This window comes from Ilyonectria robusta (assembly GCF_021365365.1).
Source record: "Ilyonectria robusta strain PMI_751 chromosome Unknown BGZ61scaffold_81, whole genome shotgun sequence".
Lineage (NCBI taxonomy): Eukaryota > Fungi > Ascomycota > Sordariomycetes > Hypocreales > Nectriaceae > Ilyonectria > Ilyonectria robusta.
In genome coordinates, this window is record NW_025764515.1 from 32,966 (window position 1) to 52,273 (window position 19,308).

The following is a 19,308-nucleotide window of genomic DNA, read 5'->3' on the forward strand; positions in this document are numbered from 1 at the left end:
TGAAAGTGCGATAAGGCTGTGTGCCGATTCTTCTCCGTCGATGGGTTTGAATATGGTGGCTAAGTACATCCTTTCATCGTTGCTTACCTTCCGATTTATCATCCACTTCGGACAAACATGTGCGAATTCAGTTGCACCAATTTACCCACGTTAAAACTTCGCTAGATGAATTGCCGATCTATTGATTGCGTTGGATTGACCCTCATCTGACGCAATCCTCTGATATGTGAATATCCTGATCTTAGTCATAGGTGGCGAGATTGACATCATAGGTGGCGAGGTTGATAGAAAAAGCCCCTCTCAGAAAAGGAGGGGGTCGGAGGAGAAAAGAGAAGAAAGAAAGATCACCAATTGAAATCAGACCATTTGATCAACTACTTATCTCTTGATCGACCTAGGCGTATTGGATCCATCAGATTGCTTTATGTCCCGCCCCTCTGCCCCCTTCAATCCTCGAAACTTTCCATGTCTTCTAAGAAACGACCACCGCGATTGGGCGCCTGATCCAGGCTGGTGGGCAAATGAGTCACTTAACACAAACTCTCCCTTTCCACGCGTGTGATTAGTACACCTCACCACACCAGCGAATGCTGGACTTACCAATAAGCGTATTCTAGTGCCAACCCAATGCGTCTGCTAGGAGCCTTTTCCGCATCCGCGCCTCTATAAGGACCCCGCATCACATGCTCGTAGATCAGGCGCGGAGCAAGTTATAAGAGACTGTCTGAGACTCAAATACGTACATTAAAGAAATTGGTCAGACTCGCAGGCCTAGCGAAAGCTTAAAATTGCCGAAGGGCTCTGGACAGAGATGCGTCTCCTAAGATTTAGCGATGCATATTGGCAAAGCTTTCTCGAGTTTTCGTAAGTGGTATATAGACGAGCCCCATACCGACGTATCTAGGTCTGAAATTCCTCCAAGCCCCAGTGGTCGTCTCTATATCGGCTGTTTTCTCATCACCCCAATAATACCACGTCCCCTCTACCGGTCACTCTATAGTTACCCATCACACACAAACGTCACAGAAGTATCCCCACAATGCAATCTACAATAGGCACACACGCCGCCCATGCCGAGAAGGACCCCAAACAGAATTCGCCGGATACACATTCGACCGTAAATACAGAGGATATCATCGCAAGACATCCTAGGAATAACGTGTCGATAAACATGGATAGCGAAGCACAGGTCAACAACCCGGCACGCGAGAAACCTGCCACCGAGGGCGATGGCGGCGACGGCGATGGTCATGAGTATCCGACGGGTGCGCATCTAGGGTTCATCGTCGTCGCCCTAGTCCTCAGCGTATTCCTCGTGATTCTTGACACGACTATCGTCGCTACCGCGATACCTAGGATTACAGATGAGTTCCATCGCCTCGATGAGGCCTCTTGGTATGGTGCTACCTTCTTTGTATGTACTGCCGCTTTCCAATCAACTTGTAAGTGAGCCTGCCCTGATTATTAGAAGGGCGGTTGCTCGTGGCCCAGACTAACACCCGAATAGGGGGCAAGGCATACAAGTACTTCCGTCTCAAGATTTGCTTCTTGGTCTCCATCTTCATCTTCGAAGTCGGTTCCCTCATCTGTGGAGTCGCTCCCAATAGTGTGACGTTGATTGTTGGCCGCGCCATTGCTGGCATCGGCTGCGCTGGTATCGCTTCGGGGGCATATATCATCATCGGTTTCAGCGCCCGTCCGGCGAAGCGCCCAGTCCTCACGGGTGTTGTAGGGGCGTCTTATGGTATCGCTTCGGTTGTAGGGCCATTAATAGGCAAGTTCATCCATTTTTGGACTCTAGTCTTTGTCTCCTAACTCCTGGACTTGGCGTTTTCAGACAGTGGCTGACGTTCCGAACCAGGTGGTGCATTTACCGACCACGTGAGCTGGCGATGGTGTTTCTATATTAACTTACCAATTGGAGGCGTCTCGGCCGCTATCATACTGTTCTACTTCTCCACGCCGCCCCAGGCCGTCCCGGCGGCTGTACCATATCGGGAGAAGCTCCTACAGATGGACCCTCTTGGCACGGCACTTATCATGGGGTTTACTACCTCGTTCCTGCTCGCTCTGCAGTACGGAGGCATCCAGCACCCTTGGGGCTCCTCCCTGGTCATCGGCCTCTTCGCCGGCTCCGGCCTCATCCTTGCGGCCTTTGTGGCACTCGAGTGGTTCCAGGGCGAGCGGTCGATGATCGCACCTCGCCTCCTTAAGGACCGGACGCTCTATATCTCGTCTTCGTATGCCTTCTTCTTTGCCGGCGGCTATTTCGTTTTGATTTACTATCTTCCCATCTATTTTCAATCTATCCATAGTGTCTCACCAACAATGTCTGGTGTTCGCAACCTACCGCTCATCATAGCAGTCACTATCGCTACCATAGTGTCTGGTGCTTCAATCACTAAAACCGGAATTTATGCCCCAATTTTGGTTGCGAGTGCAGCTATTGCGACAGTCGCAGCGGGCTTGATCTACACCCTTGATATCGGAACCGGTAGCGGCAAATGGATCGGCTACCAGGTCCTCGCCGGCCTTGCTTGGGGTGCCGGCATCCAAGTCCCAATGATTGCCACCCAGGGAACATCGAAAGAGCTGGACTTGGCTTCTAAGACCGCTATCCTACTCTGTAAGTCTCCTTATTCGCTCTTCCCTCAACGCCCCCCCAATACGTTACACACTATCGAACTCAACATCAACTAAACAATCTCTAATAGTCTTTCAAACTGTCGGATGTGCCTTTCTCATCGGTAAGTTCATGTCGATCATTCTATGGCCGTTAGATATGTTCTAGAAACAGGGGGACAGACCCCCAGCACCGAAAGCGTGTGTTTCGACAGATGCGGGCTATTACGCGTAGTTTCCTGTTTCACGGTGCTTACCCCATCTCTTATAAAGACATTCATTGACTCTTGTAGCTGCGGCCCAAACCAGTTTTCTCCAAACCATGCTTAAGGAGATGCGCGAGATGGCACCTCAGGTCTCACAGTCGCAACTCGTCCAAACCGGCGCAACTGAAATCCGGCAAGTTTTTGATAAAAACATCATACCATTGGTAATTCGAACTTATATGGATGGACTAAAAGTTGCGTTCGCCCTCGTCATTGCTGCTACTGGTGTTGCATTTATAGTGAGCTTAGGGACGAGATGGTCCAGGTTGAAAATGAATAACTTAACTGGTAGTGCGCCTTTAGGACCCTCCCAAGAGACCCCTTAAGAGAATGAGACGGGGAAGACAATTTAGAGTGTTTAAGGGAACATAATAGGGCTTTAAAGGGGGGGTTGCAGTATCTTACTTTATAACACACTTCATAAGCGAGCTGGCCACCCGCCCGTACCCATGACATATTTTACTTTCAATCTGCTATTCCTCCACAAAAAACTATGGAAACTCTTAGCAAAGAGGATCGAATGGTCCTGGCTATCGAAGCTATCCAAAAAGACCCCCAGCTAAGCGCACGAGCAGCTGCTAAGATCTACGATATCACTCATTCAACGCTCAGCACTCATCTCAAGGGAATAACTTCTCGACGCGATACCATGCCTAATTCGCGTAAACTTACGGATCTAGAGGAGAAGACGATTGTTGAGAATGTCCTCGACTTAGATGCGCGATCATTTCCTCCCTGGCTTTGCGATATGGAAGATATAGCCAATCGACTGCTCGCCGACCGCGACACGCCTCCAGTCGGGAAGTACTGAGCCTCAAACTTCGTCAAGCGACAACCAGAGCTCAAGACGCGTTTTACGCGTAGAATTAGCTATCAGATAGCCCAATACGAAGATCCTAATATTATTTGGGGCCGGTTTCAGCATGTGCGGAATACAATCGCGAAATACGGTACACACACACGCACACATACACAATTTATTACGCCCGGTAGCTTACAATCAATAGGGCACTAGTTGCTATTGTATATATCCATTTCCCAAGCTTTATCATAATCTCGTAAAAGCCCATACAGCGTCCAATTTCTGCTAATATATCTTCGTTTTCAATCTTTCCGCGGGTCTCGTGGGGTTTGTATTATTAGCAAGCGAACTTGAAGGCTATTCTCCAAGTATTCAGAGTCTTATCTACGGCGGCTGAAGCGGTGCCTGCTGTCTTGTTTGTTTGTTTGCTTGTTTGATTCATTTCCGTCCTGAGGGCAAGGTACATAAGCCCACTAGACCTCATGGAGTAAAAGGACGTGCTAGGCTAGCTCAACATGATTTCCACCCACAGCTTCCACCATCCTTAGCCATCTAGCAATTCAGCGGCTCAAGGCCTGTGATAGTTCGAGCCCGGCCCCCGTCAGCGGGGGCTAGGGGCGGCGGCATCCCTCTGCGCTGGCTATACCACATGCCCGCAACAGTACCGCAATTCGGATAAAACCAGCCGGAATTCTCCTGCATCCGCATACCAGCCAGAGACCCAGAAGAACCTTCTTATATCCCAAAGGGTTAGTCATCTAGCCTTCCGATCCCCCAGTAATTAAGGAGTTATATATATAGATCGCAACAGCGGGAAAACCCACGAACAGAGAAAAACTACTATAGCTGGCTGCCATTGATCAGGTTATATCTCGCGAGTCCTGATGCCCTTTGATAGCTTGGTTCTGAAGCTATCTTGGGCCTGGCACGAGCAACACAAGGTGAGGCCAACTCTCTTAATTCCTCAGATTGTATGCCTGTTAGTGCCCAGATGGGCGCTAAAGGCTGTTGTAAGTAAAAGTGGCCTGTGCAAACCCCGCACCTTAGCAACACTGAGGAATTGGTAATATTCATTTGCTAAGGCACGCAGGGTTTCTATCCATAAACGTATGGATTAACTATATACCATACGAGATACTTGTATTCTATACGTATGGAAATACGTCGGAAGAACATTAATCCCGTTAAGGTATAGCCCAGTCCAAGGCCCTTCAGCAGAGAATACCCCTAATTTCTGTTGTGCACGTCTGCAATAAGTCCGTGTCTTGCTTCAATCAGCCCTGCAATGCTGCAAAAGTCCTTTCTCTCTTCCAATGCTTCTAGCGACCGTGCGGGGGCTCTGCAGCCTCTGCTTCGTCCACCACTGAGCTCCCCTCATCTAAGGGCCCAATAGGGTAAGAGCCTTCTGTTATTGGAACGCTCAACGCGTCGCGTTCGCTGGACCTTCATCGAATATATTAATCTCTATAACTGAACTACGATACAATCATCATCCTTCTCTCTAGCTGAATAAAGAGCTTGTTATTCCTCACTGTCTTGCTCGGCCCTCCTCCAAAACTTGCCTATACCTCTTCTATTAGATAGACTGTTTTCCGACTCCAGAGCCACTTAAGTATTAATATAATTATTTTCTAACTTATCTCAGTCTAAGTAAGCTATTATCTCTTCTTTTTTCCAGTCTCTTAAGCCTATTAAAGTTATATAATATTTACTTATCTATTTATAATCTAGATATTATTTATAGCTTTTTTTCTTATATTATAATAGTAAATCTATTACTTTTTAATATAGTAGATTATTTATATAGATTTTAAAAGGCTAAGCTTTATATTAAGTATCTCTTACTATAATATATTTCTAGTAAATAACTCTTGGATTATTATAATTTAGTAGCTAAAATAGAACCTAGTTTAGTAAAGATAAAGGTATATAAATAGATAATATAGGCAGCCGAGGCCTAAGGTATAGTTTCTATAGAAGGTTAAATTAACAATTTAATAGTAGTTTCTAAGAATACTAGCTTTAAAGTAATAGCTAGTTATACTTAAGGCTGTTTTATAATTAACTCTAATAGCAGTTATTATAAAATTATAAATATCTATAACCTCAGCTCTATATATTATAAGAAATACAGTTTCAAGTTTCTTATATAATCTAACATATAATATTAGCTATATATAAGTAGTATTTTAGGTGTTATTGCTATTTTAACTATTTTAAATCTGCTAAGTTCTCTTTAAATACTTAAATAGAGTTAAGATAAAGTAGTAATAACTGGATTAATATATTAGTAAAGCTCTAAGAGTAAATAAGAAGTGCTATTAGAGGCTAGATATTAATATAAATAGAAGTCTTTAAGTTATAAAACCTGATTTTATACTAGTAAATATTCTAATTTATAAAAATAAGATAGCTATTAAAATTAAAAAAAAGAACCTATATAATTTAGCAATAAAATTAAACAGAGGTTTATATCTATCTATTAAAAGTAGATATACTATTTACTATTAATAGAAAGCTATACTTTTAACCTATTTTATACTACTAATTACTAAGTTTTTATTTTTTCTATTATAATTTTATTAATATAAATTTAAGTAGGTAAATTATAAAGAAATTATTAATATATAATATAATTTATAAGTAAGTAAGCTACTTAAGTAAGTAAGCTACTTAAGTAAATAAGCTACTTAAGTAAGTAAGCTACTTAAGTAAATAAGCTACTTAAGTAAATAAGCTATTTTTAAATTCTATATAAAATACTATTTTTAACTTTTTATAAAAACTATTAAAATCTAATTAATATTAACTAAAATTTACTTATATATTTACTATAGTATAATAATAGAATATTATTTTTCTAAGATTTTATATAATTATTTTTAAGAAGTTATTTTAAAACTTTAATATAAGATATTTTTATTTAGTTTTTTTATAATCTTACTTAATATCATTAGATAAATTAACGCTATATAGTAATCTTAAATAGTAGAAATAAATAATAAGAACTATACCCAATACTAGAAGAAATAGTAGCTAAATAATAAGGTTATTACCTATCAGTCTCTGCCTAAAGCTTCTATTTAACCCCTCTAACTTTAACCCTATTATCTGTAGTTAACAACCTTGCTATCTGTAGTTAATAACCTTAAGATAGTAATCTTATTCCGAGTAATAGGATATAAGGGAGACTGACGTCTCCCATTATTAAGGGACTAACTTCCCTTCTGACACTTATCCCATCTTAATAAATTTCATCTAAATAACTTATTACTATGTCGACTGCGAATGACTTGGGATACTATAGGCGTTGGGGATCTCGGGGCGTTAGGTTGGGTCGTGGGAGTTTTTAGTATATTTATTAAGGTTAGACTGGGTTGAAAAAGTTAGATAGGATTCCGGTAGAGAAGAAAAAAGCAGCTTGAAACCCAAAACTTGAGCCTTGGTAACTGTAATATATATATAATAAAAATACAGTAAATTTAAATATTAAGTTCTCTTATTAAGAGATAAAAAATAATATAGAAATTATATTAAGATTAAAGCTTATAAACTTTAGTTATATTAACTTTTTATTTTATATATTGTATATTTATATTAAAACTTTAATATTAAGTTAATATAACTTTTAGAGTTTAATATTAAATTATTCTACTATATAAAAACTGATATTAAGTTAGTTTAATACACTAAAAAAGCCTAAAACTTACTTATATTATAAAATAATTATTAAAATAATATTAATATTAAAATTAATAATTTTTATTTAATAATTTTTAATAATAAATAATTTAAATTTTTTAATATTTTTATAATTTAATTTAAAAAAAATTATTAAAATTAATAATAATAATAAATTAATATTTTATTTTATTTTATTTTATATTTAAAATTTTAATTATAATAATATAATAAGTTAAAAAATTTATATAAAAATAAAATTTTACTTATCTTATTTAAATTATATTATAATAATATATAATATATATAATAAAAAAATTTATATATAATTATTAATATTTATTATAAAAATTATTTTATATAAAATATTTTATTTTTATTTTATATATTATAATTTTATTAATAATAAATATTTAAGCTAGCTTAAATAAATTTTAAGTTATATATATTTATTATAATAATAATAAAATTTATATAGAATATATATTATATAGCTCTTAATAAGAAAACCTAGTATTTAAATTTACTATATTTTTATTATATATATATTATAGTTACTAAAGCTTAAATTTTAAATTTTAAGCTACTTTTTTCTTCTTTATTAAAATTCTATCTAACTTTTTCAATTCTAACCTTAATAAATATACTAAAAACTCCCATAACCTAATTTTTAAAATACCCTAAAATTCCTAATATCTATAATATCCCTTATTTAAATCCCCCCTTCTACTTTAAATAGCTAGTATTTATACTAGCCTAATATAATATAATAACTTCTAAAACTAGAAATTATATTTTTTATAGCTAATTTTTATAAAGAATTTTTAGCTTTTATTATTATTAGTATTTTTAATATTATTAGCTAGGTTATATAATATACCTATTTCTATCTAAATAAATATAATATTAATATTAATAACCTAACTTCTCTATAAATTAATTCTATTTCTATTATTAAAAAATAAACTATATTTAAAAATAGCTAATATAATTCTTTAATTTCTATTTAGATATTCTAGGTAATATAATAAGAGGTCTAAAAGGTTTCTTTTTCTAAGAAATTTTAAATAATTATCTAGCTTATATTTTTCCCTTTTATCTTAAAGATTCTAATAAAATCTTATATTATATTAAAATCTAAATTTATATCCCTAATATATAGAAATATATATAATAAGAATCTTATAATTAATAGTTAATATAGTAATAAGTTATTTAAATAAAATTTATTAAGATAGAATAAATATTAGAAGGGAAGTTAGTCTCTTAATAATAGGAGATATCTCTCTTATATCCTATTACTCGAAATAAGATTACTATCTTAAGGTTATTAACTATAGATAGTAAGATTATTAACTGTAGATAATAGGGTTGAAGTTAGAGGGGTTAAATAGAAGCTTTAAGTAGAGACTGGTAGGTAATAATCTTATTATTTAGCTACTATTTCTTCTGGTACTGGGTGTAGTCCTTATTATTTATTTCTACTATTTGAGATTACTATATGGCTTTGATCTATCTGATAATATTGAGTAAGACTATAAAAAAAACCAAATATATACTATATAGAAATAGCTAAATAAATCTACTAATAACTAAGCTAGTTAGATATTTATAGATAATAAACTTGCTATATAATATAGCTGGAAAGAGAGAGTTAATTCTATCTGCAAGTAATATCGTAGGAGAGTTTTCACCCTTAGCGAGGGTGGAGGATAACTAAAGAGCAATCGAGTAGTCTCCGGCGATCACAGTGGGGTTCTAGGGTAAATATAAGTCTTCTATATCATGATATCCTGTTCTTCTCGGCCGTGTTCGAGTGCCTATTCATCAAATGAAGAAGTCGAGAGGCGGAAAAGCAAGGGCTAAGAACCCGTGGAACGATGCTCCAAGAGAATCCGCTATTACTGGGGTCTTGTTGTGCGACAGCCTCCACCAAGAGAGCCCATCTCCAAGGCGCATTATGATTCCATCGGTAGGGTTTGGTGTCGAGCATGAATCGCGATCGGGCAAGTCGCGGTAGGTCGAGCATAGCCTTGAGACAAGGGACGTGGTAGGAATCGCCAAACGCAACGTCGACGAGAATTCGGTGCCTGAATGTGGCTGTCAGGCGATTCCTTCCTTGCTCTATAACCTCAAGGCATTCCGATGCATCACACAGAAGTAGGTTGTAGCGTGTCTGCTGGCAGCGCTGAAGAAGGAGTGTCATGGTCGGATCTTGGCTCAACTGTCGCTGGAGCTGTGCCCCGTCCTCTGCAATCTTCTCCTGCGGTGCAAGGCGGTCGCATCTTTCTTCCTCGGCTTCCATAGCTTCAATCTTTTGTATGGGATCTAGGGGTAGACGGGCATCACAAGCGCCTAGTGAAGTCCAAGGTGCAAGCTGTCCGTGAAGTAGAGGAAAATGAGTGCTAGGGTGGCTTTTTATGGCTATGACAATAAGGCCTTTTGCACCTTGCATCTGTCTACCTTAAATAACTTCACTTCCAGTTGGTACAGTACTGGCGGCATTTACAATTTATAAAAATTCCGATCGCTTCTTCCACACACTACTGATAAGTCATTGTCAACAGAAGTCATTGAAAACAGCTGAAAGTTCAGCAATCAAAGGCAACCGAGTCGAGAACTTCTCGCCCCTAGCCTTGCGCAATCCATCCACGAATTCTTCAAGAAACTCTTTTGTGTAGTCTTCGTAACAAATACTCAGGCCCCCCCAAGTTTTACGCCCCATGAGGAAGAGGTCCAGGCCAGTGTACATTTCGTCTTTCTCGTAATCGATTAGAATTTCCTCGCAGCTGTCAAGGTCAGAATCCTGGAGCAACTCGGCGAATTAGTATGGGTTAAGTCTCCGGCTGGGATAGAGTATCATCTTTTGTAATAACTTGCCGATGTTTCATGTCTTCTGCCACTCTGGTTTTGTTTCTCGGATTCCATCTCACGCTTCTTTGCGGACTGCCGTTGTTGCAGATGAACCATTAACCCATACTTGACTTCTTGGTAATCTCGTTCAGCCCAATCACTCATCTTGTCTCTCAAATCTTCCCATTGAATTTGCTTCCCGATATCCCAGAACTCCTCTTCAGTATCATCGTGTTCACCGGCTGAATTGGAACGGCAGCAGGCATGGCGAAAGCCTGCCTCTTTATAATATGTCTGACGGAAGACGGATAAAGCAAAGTCCTTAGCTTCCACTAAAAGACCTCGCTCTTCAAGAATGAGAAGCCATTCAAAGACCCAGAAACCATTGTAAACTTGCGTATGCAAGATTTCCACAAGATCGAATTCCAGGCTTGAACCAGGGAGACAGCCACTAGGCGAACAGTTGCAGGAACAATGGTCTCTGATACCGATCTTAGCTCCGCTATCAAGAAGAATGTCCAGGATTTCGAGGAGCTCCTTTTTCTTGCGGTTCTCTGGGTCATGTAGAAGACCAAGCAACCCGTGGAGGACAGTTTGACCCTGGTTGTTCGTTATGTTGACCAGTGCCCCCTTTGCGATGAACTGCCGAAACAAAACCGGATCAAGAAAACGAGCAATAGCAAACAATGAGTGTTCGCCCAAGTTGTTCCTGTGGTTGAATTTCGCAAAGCCTGAATTAACAAGCATATTTGCCAACAGACAGCTATCCACAACGTGCATTAGGGTGCCCCCGTCTTCGAAGCAGATATCCAATGAAGTCACCTTGGAGAAAACCTTCAGCCAATATTTCTTCCAACCCTCTGTGAGACTTTTTGGGTCATGTGCGAGGAAGCAGTCTCGTCCAGACGCAAGGAAGATGCTAGGAAACAACCTAGGCAGCAGGCTGCGGTCATTCGAACTGATCAAGTCAATGGCACACCAAACCAAGGACCAATGATGTCGTACTGCGGCGTACATGATGAAGTCGTAGTCATTCAGCTTATCGCGCATGAATAGATCTGCGCCGTGGTTGATGAGAGCTGTGACTGCTTCTGAGATGTTCATAGCCGCAGCATACATCAAAGGAGTGATGCCGTTTTTGTCGCGCACACTAGCATCGTGACCCGCAGCTAGGAGGATGTCTAGGCGCTCTGGATAACGCACAGATATATGGAGGGGCGATTGCCCAAGAAAGTTGACGTTTTCCTCCAAGGGTTGGGTTTTCTGGATGATCACCCGAAAGTCCTCTTTAGATCCGTGTAGAATCGCGTTGTGAATGGGCGGGCTGTCCCCGAAATCTGCGTTGAGTTCAAATTAGAAAAGTACACATACGCCTCATTAGCTAGTCTGACCAGGGTTTGACTTAAGAATTATGCCCATGTATTCCAGGTAGAACGGGTCTTCTGGCATCATACGGACAAAACAAGCCAACTCTGGATCATGCACGCAGGGTTCCGGCCATGACTCGAAGCTGGGAGAAGCAGTTGTGCTGAAGTCACATCCAAGAGAGGTGACAGCCTCAATAATTTCGAGATGGCGATTTGTAGAACTGAATGACGCACAGTTGTACATGAGACTATGTGATGGTTCAGCATTGTCACGATAAAGGATAGGTAGAGACGTGAACACACCTTGGGCTGTCAACCCCCTTGATCAAATGAAGTTCTTCGACAAGAAAACGTAGTAACCGAATCTGACTCTCAATTTCAGTGCCATAGCATCCCCAGCCTCCGTAGGATAAAATTTTCTAGAGCAGATGGAATCGATGTCAGCCACATTAATAACAAGACAAGAATGAGATACCGACCTCGAGATAGCCCCTTCCCTGGGGGTCGACTTGATTCACAAATGCCGGATCCGATCTGTAAAGCTCTCTAAACTGGATTTCAGCCTCGTTCCACTTCAAAAGGTTTTCCGATAATTTCATTAGAATGACGAAACCCGGTGCGGTCCGATTGACGACTCTCTCAACCTGCAACACCGGTTGAAGCCAGTACTTCCCAGGCTCTACCATCATGTCAAGCCCAAATACGACTGCCCATCCCACACCAAAGTGTGAAAGCGCGGCTCGAAGGTTGACTCTGTAACGTTGGACCGAACACCTAGCATTGTCGCAAGTGTTGAAAATGTTGGCGAATGGGGTGTACTGAAGGCGCCAAAACCTGCCGCCTACTGAACGCGTGATATGGCATGAACAATGGCAACTTCGGACTGCACAATGAGAAAACCGATGCCGAGGGATATTCGAAATTCGGGGCAGAACGTCATCGTGACGCTCGCTAGTTGGCGAGACAGGGTTGCGTGAACTGTCCCCGTCACTGTTCTCGGGATCCGCGATGCGAAGCAACTTCTTCATGGCGATGTTTTGGTGGATTAAATAAAGCCTATAGACATTAATATCCGAGGCCGACTGAGAACACACGTGTGCGTGCTGGATTGGGATGCAGTACTGAAGGAGTTCTAGCTGGACACCTGAAACCGCGTTTCGGAGCTCTTCAAGTTCGGTGTTCCACCTTTTCGATCGAACTACCGCACGAACAGCATTCATTCTTGATGGCCCGGTTGGGATGTTCGCCGTGAGCTTTGTCAGTCGTTCCGTCAGAATCTCTGAACGACGACGGCATCTCTCCAAGATGATCGGTCCCATTTGTTGTTCCAGGATGTCATGCGTGTCTGCTTCAAGGCCATTCAGCTGCTTAGTGATCAAATCGAGGTCTTCCACCAATGTTGAAAGGTCACCAAGGAGTCCTGCTGCATTTCGGTGACGTTGCCGCAGTCGTTTGACCCCTTCCGCCAGTTGCAGAGCAAGGGACGCGAGACCCGCCCCGCTGGCCACGACAGCCACGACTTCTGCCATGGCAGGATTCGATAACGAATTGACACTTAAGCGAGCAACGTTACGGTAGGTGCATGATGTCAAGGACAGATTGTCCTCGTTGAGAATGCTGTCTATGAATGCTGACAAGGCTCTCGTCCATCACATGAGGCTCTGCCACGACCAGGCTGATGCGGGCACCTATGAGAGCTGCAGATGGCTGAGACTGCGCCCCGGCGCTATCCGAAGACCATCAATTATTAGGTGGGTTCGACTTTGCACCTTTGCTCAATTTACTTTGCTGGATTTGAATGTTATTTGAAGAGAGCGGTGCTAAGAGCTCACAGCCTATGGTCCGATTTATTATTTCCTCTCTGGCGGCGACTTATCAGCGGAACGCTCCAGCACGACTTTGGGCAGCGGTGGCGTTTGCTCTTTTTTCGCCGACAACCACAGGTACGTGACACCAGCAACGCCAGCTAGAATGAGGATTAGCCCGGATCGCACCCAATCTATTCCTATCACTACTAAAGCTCTGCGATGTTAGTTACAGATGCTTGTAATTATTGCTGGCTGTTATATTAAGCAGGGTAGCAGAGGCGTTGGATTGTAGGGTATAATATTAAACTCGTAAACTCTGTAATTTAAAGAGTAATACTTATACTGGGTATTCAGTCAGCAGGATAAGGGGGGAGAAGTAAAAAAAGGCAGGGAATGGAAATGGAATAGAAAATATGCTCGGAAACGTGGAGGCTGCTAGGCAGATCCAGCCAGGTCAGATTACGGGGGCAGATTAGCTGAAGTAGTGCGCAGGGCTGCAATCAGGCATTCCCGCATCCAACTATCCCTCCTGCTAATTTATACAGTAAAGGAGTATGTGTGCTACCCATCATCCTGCCAAAGGTGAATCCTTACAGAACAGAATCGCAAGCGGCGCGCCCGTAAGGTGGTGCCCCAAACACCCCGCGTCTAACCTGCCACAGATAACACTGTCTAGTGTCGTCAATACCGGGTTCTTACAACCCTGCTCTGGAGATAGCCGATGATTCTCGAAACAGAGGCGGAATAGGAAGACGGCAGTATCGAGTATTGCCCTTTGCGCTCTCCGTCACACTGGCCGCGTTTGAGCTAATATTCCGCTCACAGTCGCCTCCCTTCTCCATCCAATTTCTCGGGCACAAGGACAACCACGGCGCCGACGCGTGTCGACACGACAACAACCAACTCCTGTCGCTCTTGCCCGCGTCGGACCGCACCGAGTCCGACAATCTGGCCGCCCTGGCTCACCATATCACGGCCTGCGTCGAAAAGGAGCTCGACTTGCGCCGGGACCAGTATTCACGGCTGGCTTAGATTGCGGGTCGACCCATGCTGCCACGTCTGCTGCACCGCCGTTGCTGGTCGACCGAGTTGTCATCGTCACGGAGCGGATGGACATGCATCTCGTCTGGACGACCGGCCGAATATTCCTCAAACCTATCCCCCGCTTCCTGCTCGAGCTGCGCTACTGGGAAGAGTACCTCCCCTGCCCGGTAAGAAAAATTACTAATAACTAATTTTAATAAATAATAATTTCTTTTTAAAATAATTATTAAAAAAATAATTAAGTTATAGTATTAATAATTTTATAGTTATTATATAAGATTATAAAATCTAAATTTAAAACTATAACTACTAACTTAGCTATAGTTAGTTAATTCTTTCTAACTTAATATTCTTTAAGTAATTAATATTTTTAAAAAGCAGATTCTTAATATAAAATAAAATCTTAAATATAAAATTAAAAAATATTATTACTAGTTAGTGTTGCATCTAGCAGATAGATAGAATCATGTGTGTGAGAAGCTCTTGGTATTCTTCTTATCTAATAGAGGTCTGTTAGGTCAGTCTTATAGATGAAGATAACCTCGGATAACCTCGGACGGCCGAGAGGCTCCGGATAGTCCGGAGTCTTTAGCTTCAGCTAGCTATTGATAAAATCAAGGAAAAGCTAGGACTATGACGAGGTCGGTGACGAAGCCGGTAACGAGGCAGGTAGCGATAGACGCCTATAATAAAGGAAGAAAGCTTCAATACAGTAGAAATCCGATATCCCAATCCCGAAATATATAGCAGTTAGTAATTAAATAATATAAGCCTACTATTAGTATATTAGAAAATAAATCCAGTTAATATATATATATATATAATTTATTATACTCAATAGCTTATAACTAATAGAATACTAGTTACTATTATATATATTTATTTCCCAAATTTTACTATAATATTATAAAAGCTTATATAGTATCTAATTTCTACTAATATATCTTTATTTCTAATCTTTCCGCGGGTCTCGTAGGGTTTATATTATTAGCAAGCGAACTTAAAGGCTATTCTCCAAGTATTCAGAGTCCTATCTACGGCGGCTGAAGCGGTGCCTGCTGTCCATGGCACGAGGTGTTTGATGCGGGGCCAAGACAATACGCCACCGGCATATAGAATGAAAGGGACTATCAGTACCCATATCCAACCTCACCTCCGAATTCATCCACAACGCGGCTCAACAAGGCAATCAACGGTGACATCGAGTCAGCCATGGTTCACCAGAGACGGCTTTCCCGTGCGAGAACTGCACGGGATCGAACGTGTCCGGGTTTCACAATAGACAAGGGTTCCAAATTGGGGACGGGTTGGTCGGTGGGTGGCCTGTCAGAACCCATTGCCTCGTGAGCTCCCCACCGCACGGTTTCATGCGAATATGTAACCCTATAGTTTTCCCGGACGCTCCAGAGGCTCATCTGATCGGATGACATTTATTTAGCGAATTTTAGAGTTTAGCTTCGGGCTGGGCGAGGTCGGCTTTACTACCAAATTCGCACCAAGACGACTGCTCAGCCTCCAAAATGTCACCCGCCCCGTTGTTCAAGGCGTCCGTAATCTTCATTGTGATTCATGCGTCCGTCTTGGCAACTTATTAAACTTCAATGAGGTATTGTGGATAGCGGACTACGTAGTAGGAAATGGCCTCTCCGGAAGAACCGACTTGATTGCTTCCATCGCCGCCGCACGTTCCGTCTATTCTTGCTTCTTGTCACCCACACCAACACTCGTTTTAACATCGCATCCAGTCAATTCAATATTGACGTTTCCATTCGTTCTCTTGTTTATCGCTTAATTTATCCAATCAGTTCACTCGTTTGTTTGTTCATCCATTCCCAACCAGACCACGCCGTCAAATCAACAAGATGCTTGCCAAAGTCTTCTCCGTCGTTCTCTTCTTCGCTTTCGCGTAAGTTACCACTCTCAACTTCCTTGAGAAGGGATGAGCTTACATCTCCATAGTGCGGCAGATCTCCATGATAACTGCGCATGCGATAATGGCGACAGCTACAACTGGCGAATTACCACAAACGCATGCACCATGTACAACGATGCCAACTACAAGGTATGTGAAAGACAACCTCGACAGACGCCAAGGACATATTTCTAACTACAAGTAGTGGGGTGGCGCTTCCTACGATACTGCATCTGGAAGAGTGAGTACATTCCAAACACCTCAGGAAGCCTTCTTTTAACAGTTGTAGTGCACCCAAGCAACTGCCGAAGACCAGATCGCCGGAAAGGAATGGGAGAGCGCATGCAAGGAGATTGCCAAGGCCGGTTTCCAGTGTGCGGACGGTGTTGGAACGTGCTATGTTGATCCCGATGATGTCCGTGGCCGATGCTAATTGGTCCTCTTGAGAGTACCTGATAACTGGGAGCACTCGACATGAAGCAAGTTGGGAAATGAGGAAATAATACTGAAAGTAGAATAAATAGAATTAATGATTGAGATTTTTTGTCATAGCTTCCAAGGATCTTCTCTCTGGTTCTTAATTATGATTATTGATAGTACTCGACTAGCTAGGCTGTGCTAAGCTATGCGAATCTCTACCGGTTATACACACACACACACACACACACAGTACTCAAGTCAGGCCGGATGAAACCCTGCGCGCCATCGCCGCGAACTCTGCTCCATCGACCAAGGACGTCTTAACAGACCTGTCTAACAGAAAGGTCCTTGTGCAAGCACGCGGCTAGTCCGCTGCAACAGGCTACGTACAGCGAACCTGCTCTTCTTGCTTAGATCCGTCCGATCGGAGCCAGTGCGGACATCCCCCAAGGAAGACCACAGGTCACAAGCCCCAATTTCCCCATGCCCAAGCCTGTGCCCTAATTCTTATCCGGCGTCTCGATACCTTCCATCTTCGGGGGAACCTGCAGCTTCCGATATTCCGATGAGGTTTTTGATTAACTTGGGCGAGGAGGGGACGTGGTCTGTCGTGATGAAATCGGAGCAGTCAGTTCCCTTCCAGTAAGGAGAGACTATCGGTGACCATTTTCTATGAGTATTCAGTAGGGTCAGTAACACTCCATCATGACGTCACAACAAGACTGACGACATATCGACTCCATTTTGGTTGTGTACGTACCTGGGTGCAAAGGCGCATTATCAACCCTGGTGTCCAACGCAGTAACGCTCGCGATCTGGTCCTGATCTTGAGCCGGATGCACGCCATTCCGTGCTGCAGATGGTATGCAACTTGACTTTCAAGGTCTATATGCCAACTACGAATCCCAGGCTGTCTCGTGCCGTAGTGTGGGGACATGAATCTTTGGTTGCCTCACCAGGCCAAGAGGCGATACTCGGCTTCGGGAAGTTCCAACGCCGCTCATGCATTCTCGGCAGTAGTCACAATTCATCCAATCCAAACTGAAACTGGGTCTTCATCGGCTGTGGACATTGAGTTGAGTTATGGGTTAAGAAGATGATTCCAATACCTAGCAAATAACTTTACTAGCTCGTTTACATTCAGACCAACAGATAACCCGAATTACCCGGCTGCTCCTGTAGGCACTGCCTTCCAGCCTTACGCCGTCCCAAGTATCCCAAACCCTCGCGTATGGACCCCAGTTCCTGCGCTCGCATCTAAATGCGTCCCCATTTAAGCACGGATGACGTGCTTGAAGCCGCCGGAGATTACCTGGAAACCACCCTGGCCCTGCTGGCGACCGTCTCCCTGGCGACCGTCTCCGCCCTGGCGACCATCACGACCGTCTCCGCCACGACCGTCTCCGCCACGTCCACCGTCAATGACTGGATATCAAGATTAGCGAGAGTTAATAAAACGAAGTTGTGAGATTCTTACTCTTGACGCCGGCACCAAACTTCATGCCGCCGTTGACGAGGATGATGATGATATCGTTGCGGCTGACGAGGTTGAAGATCTGGAGGGTCTGGATCTGCTGGAGCTGGATGAGGATGATGATCTGGTCGGCAAAGCTGGCCTCGCGGATGTTTCCGAGTTGGATGACGTCCTGCATGCCCATCTTGGCGACAATGTTCTCGATCTCGCCGCCAAGGTTGTTGTCTTCGTTGTCTTCCTCACCACGGTTCTCCTCTTGGTTCTCCTCCTCAGCGGGTGCCTCGGTCTCAGCGGGTGCCTCAGTCTCGGCGGGAGTCTCCTCAGCCTCAGCGGGAGTCTCCTCGGCCTCGGCGGGAGTCTCAGTGACCTCCACGGCCTCCTCTTCCTCGGCGGGGGTCTCTTCGGGGGCGGCTGTCTCCTCAGCGGCTGCGTTCTCGGTGGCGGCTGGCTCCTCGGGGGCACCGGGTGCTGCTGCTGGGGCCGCATTGATGACCTTGAACTCGCGGATAGCGTGCTCGGAGCGGCGCTGGGCGGCCGGGTGGAGGTCGACGGCGACGGCCGACACCAGGCCAGCGGTCATGAGGAGCATAGAGAGGGTCTTCATCTTGTCGGTAAAGAGAGTGAAAGAGGTTGGATCGGTAATCAAAAGAAAGCTGAAATCAATTCAGAAAATGAGTGAATATGGTGTCGTGAATGGAATAAGAGCCCAGCTCTAGTAAAAGAAGGTAAGAAGGTAAGAGGAGAGTGTGTGTTGGATGATGAGAGAAAAGACTTTACAGCGAGGCCAAAGGGAGCATATTATACTTGCTCGACGAGTAGGAGATTGATGCCCATTGCCATTCCATCAGGTTGCTCTTTCGTTTGCACTGAGGGGTCCAAGTCAATGCCAAGCGCGCCTCTCCACGGAACTTCTGCCAGCCGCGGATGAAACCGTCGCAAGTTCGGTGTGGCAGATCTCTCATCATCGGGGATTTGGTCGTCATGTACCATCAACATCGAACCGGCATCCGGCCATGCATCACCATAGCTCCATCACCAGCATCCATCCAAGCCGCACTC

The 19,308-nt window shown here is 43.0% G+C and overlaps 5 protein-coding genes across 5 annotated transcripts; 3 read left to right on the top strand and 2 right to left on the bottom strand.

Moving 5' to 3' along the window:
- Positions 1-747: 747 nt before the first annotated feature.
- Positions 748-3,214, top strand: BGZ61DRAFT_435800 (major facilitator superfamily domain-containing protein; the record flags this gene model as incomplete). Its single annotated transcript, XM_046244001.1, has 7 exons — positions 748-864; positions 923-1,442; positions 1,508-1,778; positions 1,802-1,806; positions 1,862-2,626; positions 2,715-2,747; positions 2,916-3,214. Exons 2-7 carry the CDS (start codon positions 1,040-1,042, stop codon positions 3,212-3,214), a joined length of 1,776 nt encoding a protein of 591 aa, XP_046093716.1. The 5' UTR covers positions 748-864; positions 923-1,039.
- A 7,016-nt stretch (positions 3,215-10,230) lies between these two features.
- BGZ61DRAFT_487579 (uncharacterized protein) lies at positions 10,231-13,120 on the bottom strand (the record flags this gene model as incomplete). The annotated part of the gene is made up of 4 exons (XM_046249992.1): positions 10,231-11,561; positions 11,616-11,839; positions 11,895-12,010; positions 12,071-13,120. 4 exons carry the CDS (start codon positions 13,118-13,120, stop codon positions 10,231-10,233), a joined length of 2,721 nt encoding a protein of 906 aa, XP_046093717.1.
- A 692-nt stretch (positions 13,121-13,812) lies between these two features.
- BGZ61DRAFT_487580 (uncharacterized protein) lies at positions 13,813-14,785 on the top strand (the record flags this gene model as incomplete). Its single annotated transcript, XM_046249993.1, has 3 exons — positions 13,813-13,852; positions 14,225-14,610; positions 14,768-14,785. The coding sequence occupies 3 exons, from the start codon at positions 13,813-13,815 to the stop codon at positions 14,783-14,785; spliced, it is 444 nt and encodes a 147-aa protein (XP_046093718.1).
- A 1,597-nt stretch (positions 14,786-16,382) lies between these two features.
- BGZ61DRAFT_374962 (uncharacterized protein) lies at positions 16,383-16,788 on the top strand (the record flags this gene model as incomplete). Its single annotated transcript, XM_046242376.1, has 3 exons — positions 16,383-16,505; positions 16,561-16,596; positions 16,645-16,788. 3 exons carry the CDS (start codon positions 16,383-16,385, stop codon positions 16,786-16,788), a joined length of 303 nt encoding a protein of 100 aa, XP_046093719.1.
- Positions 16,789-17,941: 1,153 nt separating this feature from the next.
- Positions 17,942-18,853, bottom strand: BGZ61DRAFT_576515 (uncharacterized protein; the record flags this gene model as incomplete). The annotated part of the gene is made up of 2 exons (XM_046256223.1): positions 17,942-18,200; positions 18,253-18,853. 2 exons carry the CDS (start codon positions 18,851-18,853, stop codon positions 18,049-18,051), a joined length of 753 nt encoding a protein of 250 aa, XP_046093720.1. The 3' UTR covers positions 17,942-18,048.
- Between the last annotated feature and the right edge of the window lie 455 nt (positions 18,854-19,308).